We start from the raw sequence: 18,771 nt of genomic DNA on the forward strand, positions 1-18,771 counted from the left end.
AAATGGCTAAATACAGTATGTCCACTTTGATCATCCACAATTTTGGGTGTTTAGTGGTCACGGTAGTGCTGAGCATCTTCTTTGCATTCTTTTGCCACGAAAATGTGTCTTTTCACAAAGTAAAGCAATAGGATGCATAAGTAGATCCTGCTGATTAAAATTATATGCAGTATGCATGTATTCTGTGAGTGACTGCGACTGTATTTGCATACAAAATTGTTGGAAAACAATGTAACGTTGCATTTCGGATGCAGATACTGCCGCTATTATATACAGAATATAGGCAAGCTGCATATAATTTTAATGAACAGGATCTTCTTGTGTGTCCTTTTGCATTACTTTGTGACTAAGATGCATTTTTCATGGGAAAAAATGCAGAGAGGCCACACAGTGTTACGGAGCCTTAGGGCTCTTTAACTTGGCTGCTGGAAGGATGTAATAGGACATATCTGTATATTTTGTCTCAACACAGATGTGTATTAACCAACCTGTACAAATGATATCACATAGCACCTGCTAAATAGTATTTCACAGTTGGTGGTGCTCCCTGGAATCGAAAAAAATGTACTCAAAACAAAAAATAGTGCAGTAGTGATTCACTTTTAGAAGTGATTTACTTTTTAGTAGCCTGGGCTAATTTTTGTTTTGAGTAAGTTATACAGCATGTAAGAATTGCATATACAGTAGAACAAACAAATAGCTCACCTCATTGACCATAGTAGAGTAACTCTGCTGTAGAAAATAGGGGGAATTATCATTTCTGTCTCTCACCACTACTCGTACTACATGGGTAATGACGCTGCCAACTTTTAAATTTGTGCATTGTATTTTGACACCGAAGGTCTGGATGGACATTGGTGGCTGTAAATAGTAAAAAAAATATTGTAGTTTGAGCAGAAAAAATATAACATTGTATGAAAAAGGCTTGTCAACTATATATAAATCAAATATGAAATGACAGTATAATTTGCAATATTTTACCTTTATTTACAGCAATGAACTGTATACACAGATTATTAGTGGGCATTTCAGTTTCCGGATTGCCCACTAGCATAGTTGGCAACATTTAAAAATAGCTTTCGGGGAGAAAGGAACACTTTGCTCCAAAGGAGGGGCATCCAAGCAGTATTTGGAAACATTTGTAATCCATGTAATGTCACATTTATGAAGAATTACTATAACAACCTTTTTTGCATGGTATAATTAATTATTCTCTTGGCTTTTTTTGAAATATTAATTAATAGAACATGAGGGGAAAAAAAGAGTAATTTGCACAAAATGAGCAACTGTAATGAGCAATCATATAATATTAAAAAAAAAACAAGGACATTGCACTGTACTTATACATTTAGCTATAAGTGAAATTTTTAGACACAGAGAACACACTGTATGCTCTTTAAATTAAATAGACATTGTGGTCCCTATTTATTGATCTGTAGCACTAGCACAGGTTTTCTATTGCCAGTATTTAAAAAAACAGTTATAGCTGCAATTTATAAAAAATAAACATTGTTGAAGCAGCTGAGAAAGTGGATCTATACAGATATGGCGAAGCCCTGTTTCTGATGAAATCACCAATATCACCACTTCATAAATAGAACTCTTCTATATATATATATATATATATATATATAGTAAAAAAGAGGAGAAGAACAAGCGCCTATGGTGCAGTAAGTTTTGTATGTGTTGGACAACACTGAAAATGATGTATATAAATGCGTACCAGAGATTTTCTTTAAACCACGTCAAAATAGATAGATGTCAGTCAGGATATTTCTTGCTATCAACACCATAGGGAAGGAGCGCAGCAGTTCCCCCGCACAGCTGACAGGAGACACAAGGGGCCGCATCCACATCCCCTTGTGTCTCTATCTATTTTGACGTGGTTTAAAGAAAATCTCTGGTACGCATTTATATACATCATTTTCAGTGTTGTCCAACACATACAAAACTTACTGCACCATAGGCGCTTGTTCTTCTCCTCTTTTTTACTACAGAATCCATGCCATACACCTCTGGTATACTGAGGAACTGAGCTGCCGCCCTGAAGAGCGGAAGGTGCTTAATATAACTTATTCAAAGCCCACGTGACTTTGCTAGGACTTATATAAAACCTATGAAACTTTGCTACTAGCCACTTTGCGGCTATTATACCACCGACTCTACATACACGGATACACGGAAAAAGTTTTTTACCGTGCGGTCGAATCCAGAAGAAGCGCACCAGTCTACACACATCTTCTTTTTATATATATATATATATATATATATATATAACAATTCTGCAATAATCATGTATATAGTACAATAAAAATATAAATGCATAGTGGATTCAATAGTTCATAATTAGTCCATAACAAAGCATTATTGTGATAGATATAATTCTGTTGTGCATTTGAATAGTGGATTTGAAAACTGAACTGGTTACGAATAAAACAACATACAATTCACAAATAAAGCAACTGTGGCTCTGGTAAATATTGCCCACTAAATGCTTTTTCATGCAATGGATGTAGCAGGTACTGGGACTGATGCATGTGCATATATTGCGGTGAGTCTGCGCAAACCCCCAGCTTCTGTGGACTGCACCGACTGCAGCCCATATGTAAAATCCGCCACTGCATATGCTTTCTCGACAATATTGCTGTCAATACCATTATGTTGACACATTGGTAATGTTATATAAAGCATTGTGACTGTGTCAGCATTATAACTTAAAACATGACTGTAAAGCATCATGTTTAATGTTGTATTTCAAGCACAGTTAAAATAATGCAAACAACATTACAACTGTGTCAACTCTCTACCATAGACATAATGCTGGGGAGATTTTAATTATAGACAACATTATTGTTTACCAAATGAGTACATCCCATGTTGTCTTAGGAATTCTTATGTTCAAATATATAAATCATCCCTTCAAAGTCTCTCTGGTATAATTTCTAGACCATTCTCTTAATTAAGTTACTCCATTTCTCCCCATGCAGTTCATAAGTGGCGAGTTCCAGGCTTTCACTTGTGAATGGGATATATCACATGTCACCAAATGTCCTCGCTGTGCATAGTCCAATGGACTAGCAGAAAGAGTAGTACATTCTGCATAGCACATGTTCGAAAAATGTTATCAAGATGGTTCTGGAATGTTTACGGCTCTCAATGAGAAAAATCCTCTGAATGATGGACTTCCATCACCTGCTCAACACCTACTATTGAGGTGCACCCCCACCATCATTCCCACCAATAAGTTCAAACTTAGACCACAAGTTGAGAACAACATTCAAAAAGCTCTGCAGAACTCCAGGTTGTGGTTCAAACCCAACCATGATAAACATTCCATTACTTAAGACTATTGTCTCAAGGACTGACCATCCGCATTCAGATTCCTGTCAGATTTAGCAGAGTTGGGACTATGCAGGGATCTTCCTACAGGCCCAACAGCTATGTGGTGAAATCAGATTGTGCCTTGTATGAGTGCAACAGGTGCCATCTCCTAGGGGGGTGTGAGCCAACACTTGTCTTACACACAGATACCCGGTTATTGTTTCTTCATGTTTGAAAAGGGGGATGTAGATGTACTGTATAATGTTGTTTTAATGTGGATGATGGAAGTTGCCTCACTGCCATTCACTTGTTATTCAGGAAGTGCCTCTGCAGTCATTGTTCAGCATGACTGCAGCTAGTAAAGTCTCAGTTCTGTACAGTAGCTCTCCAGAGTCCGGTGGTAATTTGCACAGAGACCACTTTACAGCCACATCTTTTTGAGAACTATCTTGATATGTTGCATGTAAAATATATGCCAGATTATAATAAACAATAAAGATTTTATTTTGTCTCCTCGTTAAAATAAAGTTTTCAATAGTAGGAAATACTAATGTGTGTAAAAGTTTCATAAATCAAATAATTGTGTATTAAATAGTTTTAGTGTTGTCACACAGATTTATCGTAAATCTGTCAGTGGACGTTCTACAAAGAAAATTAGTGACAGATTTGGGAATACATATGCCAAGCTCAGGGCCAACTCATCAAATCAAAAGCTGCATGTCAAGCAAAAATGGGATTTTTTTTCCAACTTTATACTAATAGAAAAATAGCTTCAAGTATAATTTAAAAGATATTGCAAAACGCTTTTAAAGAAAAAATTACACATTCAAAACTAAGGGGCAAATGCAGGGTTGCACTAATTCCTGCTATAAAAATATTGGCAATGGGGGCGTGGCCTGGCGGTCAAGCTGCACAGATGTGCTGGCACAGAGCTCCTGCAACAGTTCTTGTATATATGTTAATTTCTGCCCCTCTGGCCCATATCTTGTCCCCATAAATTGTGACCTACGTCCCTACACCTGGTGGGTCTGAGCTACGGAGCCGGGGGCCGGGTTCTACCCGTCCCTGTGGGTTGTGGCCTACCTGCCTATAGCATGCCGGGTCCTCATTTTCTGCCTCCCTGCCATGGATCATAGAGACCTCCGTCTGACAGCCTCCCAGCTGACTTTTGAGTGCCATCCCGGATGACGGTGCCCTCCCTGGAAGCCCTCCCCAGAAGCCCTCCCCATGAAGACTTGCTGCCTTGAGTGGGCACTCTTGGAGACCGTTGCTGTGGTGACCTACCCGTGGTTGCCGAGGGCGGAGACCGCTGTGTCAGGCTGGATGGGAGATCACTGCCACGGCTTGGAGTCCCTCGCTTGTGGAGCCGTGCTGCCTGGCCACTTTGGCGAAGAGCCCCCGGCGATCGCTGCTGTAGCACACTTCCTCCTGTGGCCGCGGGCAGTGGCCACCCTCTCCAGCATGGGAACCTGCCACCGGGACTTCGAAACCCTCTCTGATCCTGCTACTGCGCTGCCTGGTCGCACGGCCAGAGGACCGCTGGTGGTTGCTGCTGCGGCAGCTGTCCTCACTGGCCTAGGGGGATGCAGATGCTGAGGCTTGGAGTCCCGCTGACTTGTATAGTGTGTCGTCGCTGCTGCCACCTGTCTCTGCTGCTCCCCTCTATACCAGACACTGACACTGGCTGCCTGACAGCTCTGCAGGATGGGTGAGTGCTTGTTCTCGGTTTCCTCAATTCCACCTTTCCGAGCAGCTACCCTAATGGTCCCACCACCATTGTAATATATAAATTACCCCATTTACATATGTATATTGGCATACCTCTCTCACATTAGTGTTAAGAGGACTGTTGCCAACACCTTCTATCTTCTACTGCATTACCACCTTATGGGGCCTGCTACCTCTCCAGACTTTATCCCGGACACTAGGACCACAGTGCCTTCAAGTTTGGCATATCACAGCTTAATTTTGACCTGCAATTGATAGTGCATGGCTGGCACCGTCAGACCATTCTCGTTATCGCAGGGTTGCAGCCACTTTGAGTTTGCTACCACAACACTGCAACAATATTGTGCTGCGGACCCACGGCCGCTCCTCTTCTCCACCTGTGCCATATCTACATTGTATCAGGCACTGTGCCCACACATTACACCGGACACAAGTTTGTATTTTTCCATGCATGCCAAACTCTCTGGTACTGATGACGATCTTCTGCCAGAGGATTCCCCCAGTGGAGACGCACTCACCCTGCCCGGCACATACCGTTCCCCTCCATATATTGCCTCCTGTAATCTGATGCTTAGCTTATCTCTGAGGGACACATCCCGGGCTTCTCTTTATCAACAAGTAAGTTTCTCTCTGCAATTATTCAACATCTCTCCCACCATCAGCAAACCTTAATCTAAAAACAAGAACCGGTCTCAAGCGGATATTACACACCACTTTAATAAGCAAGGTAAACCTGCCCCTTCCGACTCCCATCCGACCTCTCCTGGCTCACCTACTGGCTCTGACATGGACCAAGATGAAGTTCCGGCCACCAAGAAAGATATCTCCAACCTCAAGGCTCTTCTTGTATCTCTTAACACCTCGCTCACGGCTGAACTCCACAAAGTGGCGGGGGAACTGAAGCAAGATATTTCTGTTTTGGACAAGCGCACCACAGCGCTAGAATCCACCTCCTCCCAATACTCCTCCTTTCGAACAGACACATATAAAGACTTGGAATACCTCAGCCACGAACTCAAATTTCTGAAGGAGAAAAATTAGGACCTTGAAAATAGGAAATCCGCAACAACATCCGCTTCCGGTATATTCCAGAGTCTATGGCACCGGCGGACCTCTTCTCATACCTCACTCATTTTTTTACCTCCCTGGTTTACTATCCTCTCTGGACTTGGGCATAGAACGCGCGCATCGCACCTTACGTCCCAAGCCTTAGGACTCTGAACCTCCTCGAGATGTCGTTATCCGCTTCCTGTCCTTTTGCGTCAAAGAGCAAATTCGGTCGGTCAGCCGTAACTCCCCCCCAATACTCTTTGAAGGAACGAATCTTCAGATATTCCAGGACCTAGCACCCATTACGATTGCCAAAACGCAGAGATCTTCGAGAGATCACATTAACTTTTTGTGACCATGGCTATAAATATCATTGGGGTTTCCCTTTCCACCTTCTGGTGGACATCAATGGTCATCAGCACATTATCCGCACCCATGATGAAGGTAAAGGACTATTCCAGCAGCTGGATCTCTGCCCTGCCTCCTCTTCAACTGCAACAAATGATGGTGCAACCACCGAATTGGTCCTCGCATTACCGCTATTAATCTATCCCTGCCCTTCCCCAGAGGATAGCCCTCTGGAGACTACATTGATTGAGTTCCCCTTTACCTCGGTTCCATAGCATTGTTGTACCATAGGAAGTTTGAGATGCTATATCGTAAATAATTCTGTTGTATTTGCAGTTTATTGTTTTCATATTCTATTATATCTGTACTTACTGTTTGATGTTGTAACACTCGGCTCGGGATGCATTTTCTCGGCCTGCTTTCTCCCCCTCTGCCAGACTGCGCCTCTCCTTTTATTCTGGTGAGATCAAATAGAGTCTTCTGGTAGACTTTTTACTTAGTGCCCCCTACTGAGGTTGACTTTATTTTCTCTCGCTGCCCACCCAGGGCACCCCCTTGTTTTGCCTGGGTGCTTTAATTGTGTTGCCAATCTCCTCCTAGGGAGGTCTATATCCACATTTTGTTTATTATTTTACTTTTTTCTTTCTATTTTTTCTCTCTTTTCTCCTCCTCCTTTTGTACGTCTACTCCATCCCCCCACCCCTCACCCACTATGTCACTGTGTGTTTTGACGCTGAACATTAGGGTCTCAACACTCCTCAAAAATGCTCCATGCTGTTCTCAAGTGCCGGCTCTCATTCTGCCAACATCCTTTTTTTACAGGAGACTCACCTAAAACATGGAGACCATCCCTCGTTGTCTTCCAAACAGTTCCTAACAGTTTTCTTTTCTAATAATCAGTCAAAGCGCTGCAGAGTGGGGATTATGATACGTAATTCTGTTCCCTTTGTATTGACCAACTCTCTTCGAGGTGATAATGGGCGTTTCCTTATCCTTAAAGGTCAGCTTGGCGGTAACGACATTACACTAGCCTCCGTATATGCCCCAAACACAGGCCAATCTGCATTTTTCCATAATTTTTCCTAGAACTCCACAATTTTAACCATGGTAAGGTAATACTGGGAGGTGACTTCAATTCTATTGTCTCCCACACCCTTGACTACTCAAGTAATACCCATCTTCCCTCTAGCCCTGCTAGCTCCAAGACCTTGGGGAGGCAAATGGCCGAGGCTGGCCGAAACTTGGAGAGTTCTCTATCCCTCAGTCAGGGACTATACTTATTATTCCCATCCTCACGATTTCTACTCGAGAATTGACATGCTCCTTTGTTGTGCGTCTTTGACTGCCTCCCTTATTGACTCGACCATCCACCCTGTTATCTGGTCCGACCACTGTTGTAGCGATTCGTTTAGATCTCATTTCACCCCACATGGGTAGGCATTTCTGGAGACTTAACTAAACACTCCTGAAACTCCCAGACTTCCAGGCCTCATTACCAAGGCTGAGAAACCGGTCAAAAAAAATGCTTGCCACATTGTCATTTCTATCATAAAGAGTCTGATCAACTACATTGTGGAACTAAAAAAGACTGGTGCAATGTTGTCTCTAATTGGACAGTCTTATTAATATAGACTTTTTATTATTTTTATTTTTTCATTTTTTACTCATTTTAATAACCTCCTGGTTATATATTCACAGCTGTTCAGTTATTATTGGATAAATTGAAATCAGTTATTAATGCATGTGACCTTTTTAATTGCTTAATACATGTTTATTGTTGGGGGGGATACTGCAATTAATAATTGTGGTATGTCAATACATATGTGATCTATTGAATAAATAAAATAATTACACCTTTTTCTTTATGAATAGCGCTTCTTTAAACATCCCCCTTTTCTTCTGGTTATATATTCACAGCTGTTCAGTTATTATTGGATAATAATAGCTGTTCAGTTATTATTGGATAAATTGAAATCAGTTATTAATGCATGTGACTTTTTTAATTGCTTAATACATGTTTATTGCTGGGGGGGATACTGCGATTAATATTTGTGGTATGTCAATACGTATGTGATCTATTGAATAAATCTAATAATTACACCTTTTTCTTTATGGATGGCGCTTCTTTAAACATCCCCCTTTTCTTCTTGTATAATATTGAGAATTAGCAAACTCAATTTAGTAGCTGCAGTCCGGGGAACAGGTGTAATTCATTGACAAATACCTATAGACAATTGTGTAGTAGTTTTTTCAAGTGTCTCCAAGTCATTTCTCTAGTGCCCACACTCTCTTCCATTTTTTAATACTCGTAGAACCATTGATCTGATCCAACATATTAATAGCTTGAAGCTGCCTTCTGTGATCCTTGCGATGGATGCTGAAAAGGCATTTGACAGAGTCTCCTGGCCATTCTTGTTCCGTACCCTTGAAGCTTTCGGCTTTGGTGGCCGTTTCCTTCACGCCACCTGCACCCTATATCACAACCCTTCCTCGGTGGTCACGTCCAATGGTATTTGCTCTGCACACTTTAAATTAAGTAATGGCACAAGGCAGGGATGCCCCATCTCACCTTTACTCTTCGCGCTCTGTAGTGAGCCGTTAGCTGCTCGAATTAGAGCCAACAATGCCATTTCCGGAGTCTCCTTGGGTAAACAACAATCTAAAATATTGTTATTTGCAGACGACGTTCTATTTACCTTGACTGACCCCGCGGTGTCCCTTACCTCTGTACTAAGTGAACTGGACAGATTCGGCACCCTGTCAGGTTACAAAATCAATGAAGGGAAATCCGAGGCGCTGTCCCTTCACATCCCATGCCAAACACAACTGAACCTGGAGACCACATTTAATTTTCAATGGCGACCCACTCAGATTCGTTACCTCGGTACCTCTGTCACCAAACAATACTCCCATTTATACCAAGCCAACTATGCCCCCCTCCTCAGACGGCTCCAACATGACATATCAACATGGAAATCATTATACATATCCTGGATTGGCCAGCTCAATGCTCTAAAAATGAATGTCCTTCCCAAATTGTTATACCTATTCCAAACGCTCCTGATTAGGGTTCCGGCACATGTACTACAATCCTTACAAGACTTGTTTGGAAAGTTAATTTGGGCGGATAAAAAAATCAGATTAAGTTATTTGGTATTGTCCAAACCCACAGAGAGTGGCGGTCTAGGCCTCCCCCTACTGCAAAACTATTAATACGCTACACAACTAAGCCACATTATCTCCTGGCACTCCACCCTGGACTTAAAAAGTGGGTCGACATTGAGAATGTGCTGTCTCCAGACCTCAGCTTGGACTCTCTCCCATGGCTGCCCCGTACTTACAGGCCAGCCTCTGCCTATGCCAATCCCTCTATCCACTTCACCCTGACGACATGGGACACGATTAACAAACGCTTTTCTCTCACGACTTATCCCTCTCCTTTAATGCCTCTTTGGAGACACCCCATGTTCCCAACAGGGTTTTCTGACAAATGGACTGCCCCCTGACAGCAAGCCGGAATCACCCGTTTTATGCACATTATTGGCCAATCAGCTCCATCTACTGTCGCAGATTTTCAAGAACGCTATAACCTCCCTGCCACACTCCATAACTCTTACTTGCAGATTCATCATTTTGTCCACACTCATTGCCATTCTAGACCCTTTCGCCAACCTTCCCTTTTTGAAAGCCAATGCCTATATTTGGTTGGTTGTAGTGGTGCCATTTCTGTGCTATACCACTCTATTCTAGCCCCCGAACTCCCACATAAAGAATCTTTTGAAACAGCCTGGGAATTTAATCTTGGCATACAACTTGAAGACAAGGAATGGTCTCGAATCCGGCATCGGATCGCTAAAGCCTCGATTAGTGTCAGCATCATGGAAATGGGCTACAAGGTATACACCCATTGGTACTTGTCCCAGATAAACTTCATTGCATATACCCACACTCCTCAGCCCAATGCTGGCATGGCTGCAGCATGGTAGACACCTTCTTTCATATCTGGTGGGAATGCCTGGTGGTCCAACAGTTCCGGAGCGAGGCCAAATCCCTTATGGCAATGGTTACCTCCTGTTCTGTACCTATGGATCCTTCGATACTCCTTCTCCATAGGCCCCTTTGTTTGGTGTCAAAGACAGAAAACAAACTGATCTTTCATATCTCCAATGCTTCTACCCTCCTGATTGCCAAATCATGGAAGTCCCACATACCTCCAACCCAAAGCGCTTTAATTAACAGACTGCATTACATTTCCTCCATAGAATACATCTCCTCCCTCCTCAATAACACTGTGCCCAAATACCATCAGGTATGGGACTCTTGGTATACATTTCTCTCCTCTCCCCTGCCTGGTGTTCCTTCTTTACCCCCCCTTTCTCCTAGCTACACCCCCTCTCTTCTTCCTTCTTCTCTCTTCTCTCCACTCCTCCTCTCCCCTTCCTTACTGATCTACTCCCCCTCGGTATTACTTTTTTCTCTTTTATTTTAATCTTTTTTTCTTTCCTTCTAATATATTCGTTATAAACTTTTGTGCTTTTTTTTTTCCTTCTAACTACTACACTATATCACCAATGTGGCAAGACTTAATATATTTTTCTGTTACTTTTTAATGCCAAATTGCTCCATTATTCTATTTGCTGTTCCCTGTACCCAGACACACCCTGTACAAGTTGTACCTGTTGTATTATTGACTTTTTACTCAAGGCATGCATTGCTTTTTCTGTTAAAACAAAATAAAATAATTTTAATTAAAAAAAATAATGACAATGCATTCTAATACCAGTTGAGACATTTTCAAAATTCCGAAAATGTACAGAAACCTTGTTTGACGCTGACTCAAAGCTATAAATAGTCATTTTGGTGCACTGTGCCAGAAAGAGAATTGGTGCCTCCCTCACAACCTTATACTGCAAATAGGTAGAGCATGTTCAAAGGTACATTCCCCAAAAGGGAGGGTGGCTTCATGAGGAAGGGGCATGGCCACATAATAGTACCCCTATCTCAAATGATGCCATACAGTAGTGCCCCTTATTCACATTACACCACAGTAGTGTCCTTTATACATGTTAAATTACACAGTAGTAGTGCCCCTTACTTGATAGGCCACGCATTAGTAGTGCTTCTTACATATTATGCCACAGTAGTAGGGCCCCTTATCAGTTATGCCACACTATAGTAGTGCCTCTTAGACATAACGCAACACAGCAGTAGTGCCTTACATGTTTAGCCACACAGTAATAGTGCCCCTTACATATTAAGCCACACAATAGTAGTGCTCTTACAGGTTTAGCCACACAGTAGAAGAGCCCTTACATGTTTAGCCAAACAGTAGTGGTCCACTTACATGTTATGCCATACAGTAAAAGTTCCCCTTACGTGTTTAACCACACAGCAGTCTTGCCCATACACATTTAGCCACATAGTAGTGACCCATACACTTTTAACCACACAGTAGAAGTGCCCCTTACATGTTTATCACTTTAGTAGTGCCTCCTTCCTCTCCCTATATGAAGCATTCACCTGGTTAGTGTGTATCTCCACACAGACTGGAGACAGGGGAGGCCACAGCAGAGGTGCGTACTGAGGCAGGGTGAAGGAGTTGGGCACACTGCTACTAATATACATAGCAGCGGACACCTGACAAATAAACACTGCGGGAGTTAGATGGAGCATGAGTGCATCACTACTATCATACATAGCAGCAGGGGGGCACTTACAAATCATGGTGGTGGTGGTGGTCGGATCCTCCCACAGGGCATGTGTACTCAACCTCACCACCCTAGTTATGGCCCTGAATGCTCATAATTATAAAAAATAATAATAAAACAAATTACCTTCAGGCTATGTGTATAAGGTGTGTATGACAATATGCAGTCTGCGCTTAGAATTGGAATCTCACTATAACATGCAAATGTAACTTATGGTCCCAAGCATTTTGGATATGGGAGACTCAACCGGTAGCATCTCTGAACCTCTTGCATCTATGAATTCTCTATAAAAGTAGTAAGTATACAGTAAGTTCTGTAGAGTAAATAGAGAGAGTAGAGAGTAATTTCAGGGGCCAGGATATAGTAGATGCAACATAAGATTATGAAAATGTCACTCTAATTTGTGATTCAAACACCAAAGTGTTTATTTACTGTACATACATTTGAAATTTGCAACATTTCAGACAGCCAAGTGCATGGTGTTTGAATCCCAACTTTGGTGTTTTCCATATGTATGTTCATGTACAATATACAGTATATATACTAGATGTTCTACCTGTTTTTCACATGGAAATTTCTGATCTCCACGGTTGTAAATATAAATGTGTGTTAAAAATATGGTAAATCTATAGAGATGTAAATTTGAGATGGCTTAATGTAAGTAATTATTAATCCATGGTTCTTGTTGTTACCTGTGGAACACCCATAGCAGATACGGTAAAAAGTGAAAGTTTGTAGTTTATTACATTCTACACACTGGAGGTGCAATCCAAATTTTGATCCGATTTTCCATTTGGGCAATATCCTTAATGCAATGCAGGCCACGCATTGGTAATGACATAATTATGCCAATCCCCTGTACATCCCCTTAGGGGAGGTTTATTACAATACTAATTACTTAATTTTCATATTTTCTTTTTTACTTGAAGCCCGAGGTGTGTGTTTTCATCACCCAGTGGTCTGCAAAAACCGTGCTGGGGGCATAGTTACTTGGACCCTCTCTGAAAGGAGAAGGGCCCCGTTACTACCCAAACCCTCAGAGCCAAAAGTCCTACTGAGGGAAAAGGGGTTTGTGGGTCCCCCCTTGCCGAAGCGCAGAGAGACCCTCAAGGATCCCCAGGGTTGGCCAAAGCTTCCCCCTTGGTAACGAAAACAGCCTCCAGCCCTCCTCAAAAGGAGAGGGCTTCGGCAACTAGAGGAAAAGGTGGCCCATAAAGGTCTCACCTAAACCGTGTCACACATACAAAACACACAAAAAAATGCAGTGTAGTGCAAAAAGGTGCAACACACATGAATGAATAAATAAATAAATAAATAGGCCCCATCCAGGAGGCCGGGGGGGAATGAATATTGTCCTTGCCCTAACCAAAAGGCCAGGGCAAAGGAAAGTGGGTGCAGATGGAAGGGTTTAAGTGCTCTGTACTAAAAGTGCCTTAAGTGCATGGTGGAACGATCGGATCCCCAGTGCATTTTCAGGCACCCCTGTCCCTTCCAGTTCCAAGGGGGACAGATCATCTCTGGCTTCAGGCTGCTCCCGACCTCCAGCCAGACCAAGCTTCATACCCACTCAGTGCCAGGGAAGAGGACCAACCCCCAGTATGAGAGTAGATACAGTAGATGCAAACCAGGATGTTCTCCACTCCACGCAAGGGGCCCTGTTTCATCCTCTTAGAAGTACAGTGGATACTAAGCCCAGTTTTTCTCCATACTCGATCAGGGCCAGTCCCCCCCAGCATGGTACTCCACAAGGATTTTCTCCATTCCACACTAGGGACCTCTCACGCTCCCAGTGAAAGAACAGATACTCCACCAAGTGTTTCCCTCAAGCAGGTACTACACTTGATCTTAGCCAAAAGGCAGAGAAGTGATTTTTTTACGTCATTTTCCTATTTCCCACCTGAAGAATACCTATGTGAAATTTCAGCTTCCTAAAATATCGGGCAGTAAGAATTAGTGATCAGTGAGTGAGTGAGTGAGTGAGTGAGTGAGTGAGTGAGTGAGTGAGTGCTATGGTAAAAAGTGAAAGGACCATTTTTTTACACTGGATGTGCAATCCAAATTTTGATCCGATTGTTATTGCATTATCGTTCACGCAATGCAAGCCACACATCAGTGATGATGTCATTATGTCAACCCCCTTTTCATCCCCTTAGGGGAGGTTTATTAACATTCTAATTATATAGTTTTCCTATTTCCCACCTGAAAACTACCTATGTTAAATTTCAGCTTTCTAACATATCGGGAAGTAAGAGTATTAGTGATGAGTCAGTGAGTGAGTGAGTGAGTGAGTGAGGGCTTTCACATTTTTGTAGTTTATGCAATTGTACATGCTGGAAGTGCAATCCACATTTTGATCTGATTGTCCATTTTGGCATTATCGTTCCCACAAAGCAAGGCATGCATTGGTAATGACGTCATTATGTCAAACCCTTTTCATCCCCTTAGGGGAGGTTTTTTTTATTATAATTACGTAGTTTTCCTATTTCCCATCTGCTGAATACCAATGTTAAATTTAATCTTTCATCTTTTATTGCACTTGTCAAAATATCTGATATTATAAAAATCCCTTTCAATACACCATCTACTCTCATTTTAGCTACCCTTAACACTGTCCTCACTAGTAAGTTTGCTATCCATTTTTAACATGATCAATTCATACAGATGGAGCCTCCATTATCTTTGTTGTTTCTGTGACTGGGCGCACCTAGTCACTGTGAGCGTCTCTGTCTGGACGGGCACACGTGCCCAGACGGAGATGGACCTCATTCACTTGAATAGAGAGCATCTCCGTCCGCAGGCACGGACAGAGACACTCTGAATGGGAGCGTCTCTGCGCACTCCCGGCGTATCTATGCAGACAGATTGCCTAGTCAAGGACGGGAGTGCACGCCTGCGACTAGTCAGGCCAAGATAACAGAGGCTCCATCTGTATATTTATTATTTGACATATTCAGTTGCATCAATAAAATATGAAAAATATTTTCACTAAATGACCAGAAAAAATATAAATGTCACCTATAAGTAAGTAGATTTTCACACATTTTTCCCCCAGTTCGTGAAGTGCAATTATTCTGTGTTGTATCCATCTTTTGTTTTTCAAAAGAATGGTTTTAAAATGCAGTACTTTAAAAAATACTTGTTAATCAAATTTGAATCACCATTGCCATACAGTAGATGGCTTTCGTGGTCTTATGCTGAGAACAGTTTTTTACTTTCCTACAGAACTTAATGCAGGAACATACAGTACACATTTAAACATTTAAATTGCTTTGTTACATTCACTTGAAAAACCTTTATCATCACAATTAAAAATTTATCATTTTCACATGAAAATTCCATTTATTAATACATTTGCTCCTAAGTTTGAAAACATAAGGGCAATTTTATCTTAAAAAATCCACAAATACAAGTGTACATATATTTCTATGAGGGCAACATTTATAATTCTTTGCAGGCATCTGGTATAATTGTATGCTTTTGTTACTATTTTATGTAAACTGTGCAATTCTTGCAAATTGAAACATCATAACTAAATTTGGTTACATTTTGCACATTGGAAAACATTGTTTATACATGGTGATTAACATTTAGTTATCGCAAGCAGATGGAAAGACAACATTTTGGCAAAGCCTTGCAGGTGAATTGTATTAATGTGAAACACTTGATATGTGATTATGAACACTTACATTTTAGTGTTATGACTTTATTTAGTTTTGACATATGACTAACATTAATCAATTGTGCGTGTGAATTTCTTTCAGTTTTGGGCATAAATTAGAACCTTGACTAGTCACCAGCTATTTTTTGTTTCCTTGGCATACACTTAAGACTAAACATGGTGCTAATAATCAAAATATAGGCTTATGTACATTCCACCAATTTCAGGAATTACACAAAGAACATACACTTTAGCTACATTAAAGGCAGTGCAGTGATTTATTGAGAGGTGTTGAAGTTTAAACTCTAAGGTTCTATTGGTTGTTTACAGTTGCTGTGGTGTTTATATAGCTTGTTGGAGTGTTTGTTATTTACATAGGTGTGGTTAATCTGGTGATAAATTTATGGGAGAGGTTAATGACTATATAAAAATAATCTTGCCTCTTTGTTTCCTGAAGATCTTTCTGAAATAGAGAAGCCACCCCTATAGGTGCTTGTCAGTGTTTTATATTTATCTCATTTCCTATTTTTAATTTTGCCATCCTCTTATTGGACCTGATACTTTTTCACAAGCAGCAGTATCTATCAGTGGTCACCTGTCTGTGATTTTATGTAAATGCAATCCAAACTCCTTCCCTTGTTTACATCCATTCGTTCAACTTTTGGCACCTGTGCAGGCTGTAATACCAATTGGTGCATCCTTATTAGCCACCAGTGGCAGGTGCAGTTTCTCCATTTGACTATTGCCTCCTATACTTGAAATGGTGCAATTGTGAATGCAGTCATTGGCATTGTCACACTAACGACACTCCCATATTACCTTCAATAATTTTACCATTTTTGTGTGCACTACTAGCCACCTCCCACTGACAGCCCAGGAACACCCATCACTTTTCTGCAATCTTTGTTAAACCATCTGACCTAATTGCAACAGCATGTTGATGTGTACACTCTGTGTAACACACACCATAGAGGTTTTCAGAAATTTTTGCTCATGAGCAGCTATAAACAATCACTCAAACACCTTAAAATTTGCATTGCTTGTGGGTCTGCATTGGGCACATTATCACATCTTTTGTTCTTTGTTATCATCATTATTATGGAGTGCTCACAGTGAGTTTTTCCTCCCCTATGTAAATAAGTTTTATGGTGTATTATATAATACTTGCATTTGACTATATCCATGCAATCACTGTATGATCTGTTGTAACTGTATTCTTCTGTGTCATCCCTTTTTCACTATATTAAATGTCTTGCAGGTTGGAGCGCATTACATATATATATATATATATATATATATTTCTTTGTGAAGTCTTCATTCAAGGTTAAAATGTCACACATCTCCTAACCAGAGGTGCTTCCATACATTTAAGGTTAACATTGTGTATAAATCTCACCGGAGGTGCAATACGGTAATTAATACAGGTTGCATCTGTGTCTAACAACGATTGCACTGGTTTCAAATATTATCTACTTTTACAGTTTGGGGGCTCGTCAAGTCATCAAATTTTTGCTGATATATGCAGGACGGAGGCAGACTTTGATTTTTCAGCAAGGTTGGGAGACACACACGTCATCAAGGTAGAGGGGAAGAAGGTAAGGGAAAAAAATCTTGTGTAAGTTTTTTCTTTCTTTTTTTTTCTTTCTCATCTAATGCTGACAAATCATGTCCATTTTGTGTGTAGATCTGCAAAGTACTAATGTGGACATAGGGACAATAAGGAAAAGTTATTTCTTTATCTGTACTGGGTGCAATCAATAAGTTTGTGTGTATATTATTTATTTAAAATATATGCTATTGTCTTTTCTCTATTGTGGGTTATTACATTGTTGCCACGGATTAAAGTAAATCATAAAGGGTCTGATTCAGGTTGGATTGTTTATTTGCTAATAATTTGAGACAATTTTATAGTTGTGCGAACGTTTAAAATCACATAGTGCAGGCACAGGCCTGAAATAGTAATCAAACCCAGACACAGTTAACACACAGCTTGGTGGAGATTAATCTGCTAACAGCAAGTGTTTTTCACAATAAAGCACTCGGTGCCTGCAGGGAGCGCTATAGTACACTTGGCAAGCGCTTAAGTAATATTTGGTGAGTGTAAAACTACGCAGTATGTTCACGCAATATTAAGAGCACCTTTGCCACTCAAGCCTCTGACGCACGTTATAGGAAACACGATTTAAATCGAGTAATACAGATATAAGTTGCTTTAAGTAAAAGTACGCAAGTAGTTGTACTGAGTAATAGAGTTAAGTAAGTGTATAAGAAACGCATTGCATAAATTTTCGCGGGAAATCGGAACCCGGACGCAAAAATAAGTATATAAGTGCAAAGTGTATAGGGTGCAATATAACAATCCAACTTGAAGGTGGCCATTACTATTGTACATCTTGCTAGGGTATAGTAAGACCTCTAGGACATTAATGGTTCTGGGAAGTGATTCTTTTCTGTACAGAAAATAGTGTGAATTTGTGTGGGTTGAAAGTAAAGTGTGTGTGAAGTGAACCAAGAAAAGGGTATACCGAGGTGACGCCAGGGCAGAGAGACCCAGCGGCATACGGGCGTTATACCGTATGTTAAATTGATTTGTGTGTAGCCTATGGATGAGGTCAATTTGTAGAAGGTACAATTAGTGACAATACAAAGGACTGATAGGCAGGGTTAGGAGAGACGTACCTTCACCAAATGTTTCCATAGCCATAGAGAAAACAAGTAAGAAGTAGTTGCATGTTGTGTGGCCGGATCACGCGTCTCTGCATCAAATATGCATTGTGTATCATTTGCATTGTGTATTAAACGCAAACGCGATTTGTGTAAAGAAAGCAGGTCAAAAGAACCAGACCAGTCATATAAATGGCTCCGCTGGTGTGAGATATTGTGAGGAAATCTGTTGTCCTCTCACAACAGAGAGTACAGGCCACATAACTTCTTCTAAGTTATAGCTTCTACTAAGGG

General features: G+C 41.0%; 1 protein-coding gene across 2 annotated transcripts in view; it reads right to left on the reverse strand.

The window, feature by feature from the left end:
• The window catches only part of PCDH15 (protocadherin related 15), a 2,278,876-nt gene that overhangs the window by 1,481,903 nt on the left and 778,202 nt on the right, over positions 1–18,771 (reverse strand). For both annotated transcript variants that reach the window (XM_063961739.1, XM_063961738.1), the window contains exon 6: positions 706–861. In XM_063961739.1, the coding sequence (XP_063817809.1) occupies positions 706–861 (156 nt within the window). The remainder of the gene's footprint in view (positions 1–705; positions 862–18,771) is intronic.

Source organism: Pseudophryne corroboree, chromosome 3 (genome assembly GCF_028390025.1).
Source record: "Pseudophryne corroboree isolate aPseCor3 chromosome 3, aPseCor3.hap2, whole genome shotgun sequence".
Classification (NCBI taxonomy): domain Eukaryota; kingdom Metazoa; phylum Chordata; class Amphibia; order Anura; family Myobatrachidae; genus Pseudophryne; species Pseudophryne corroboree.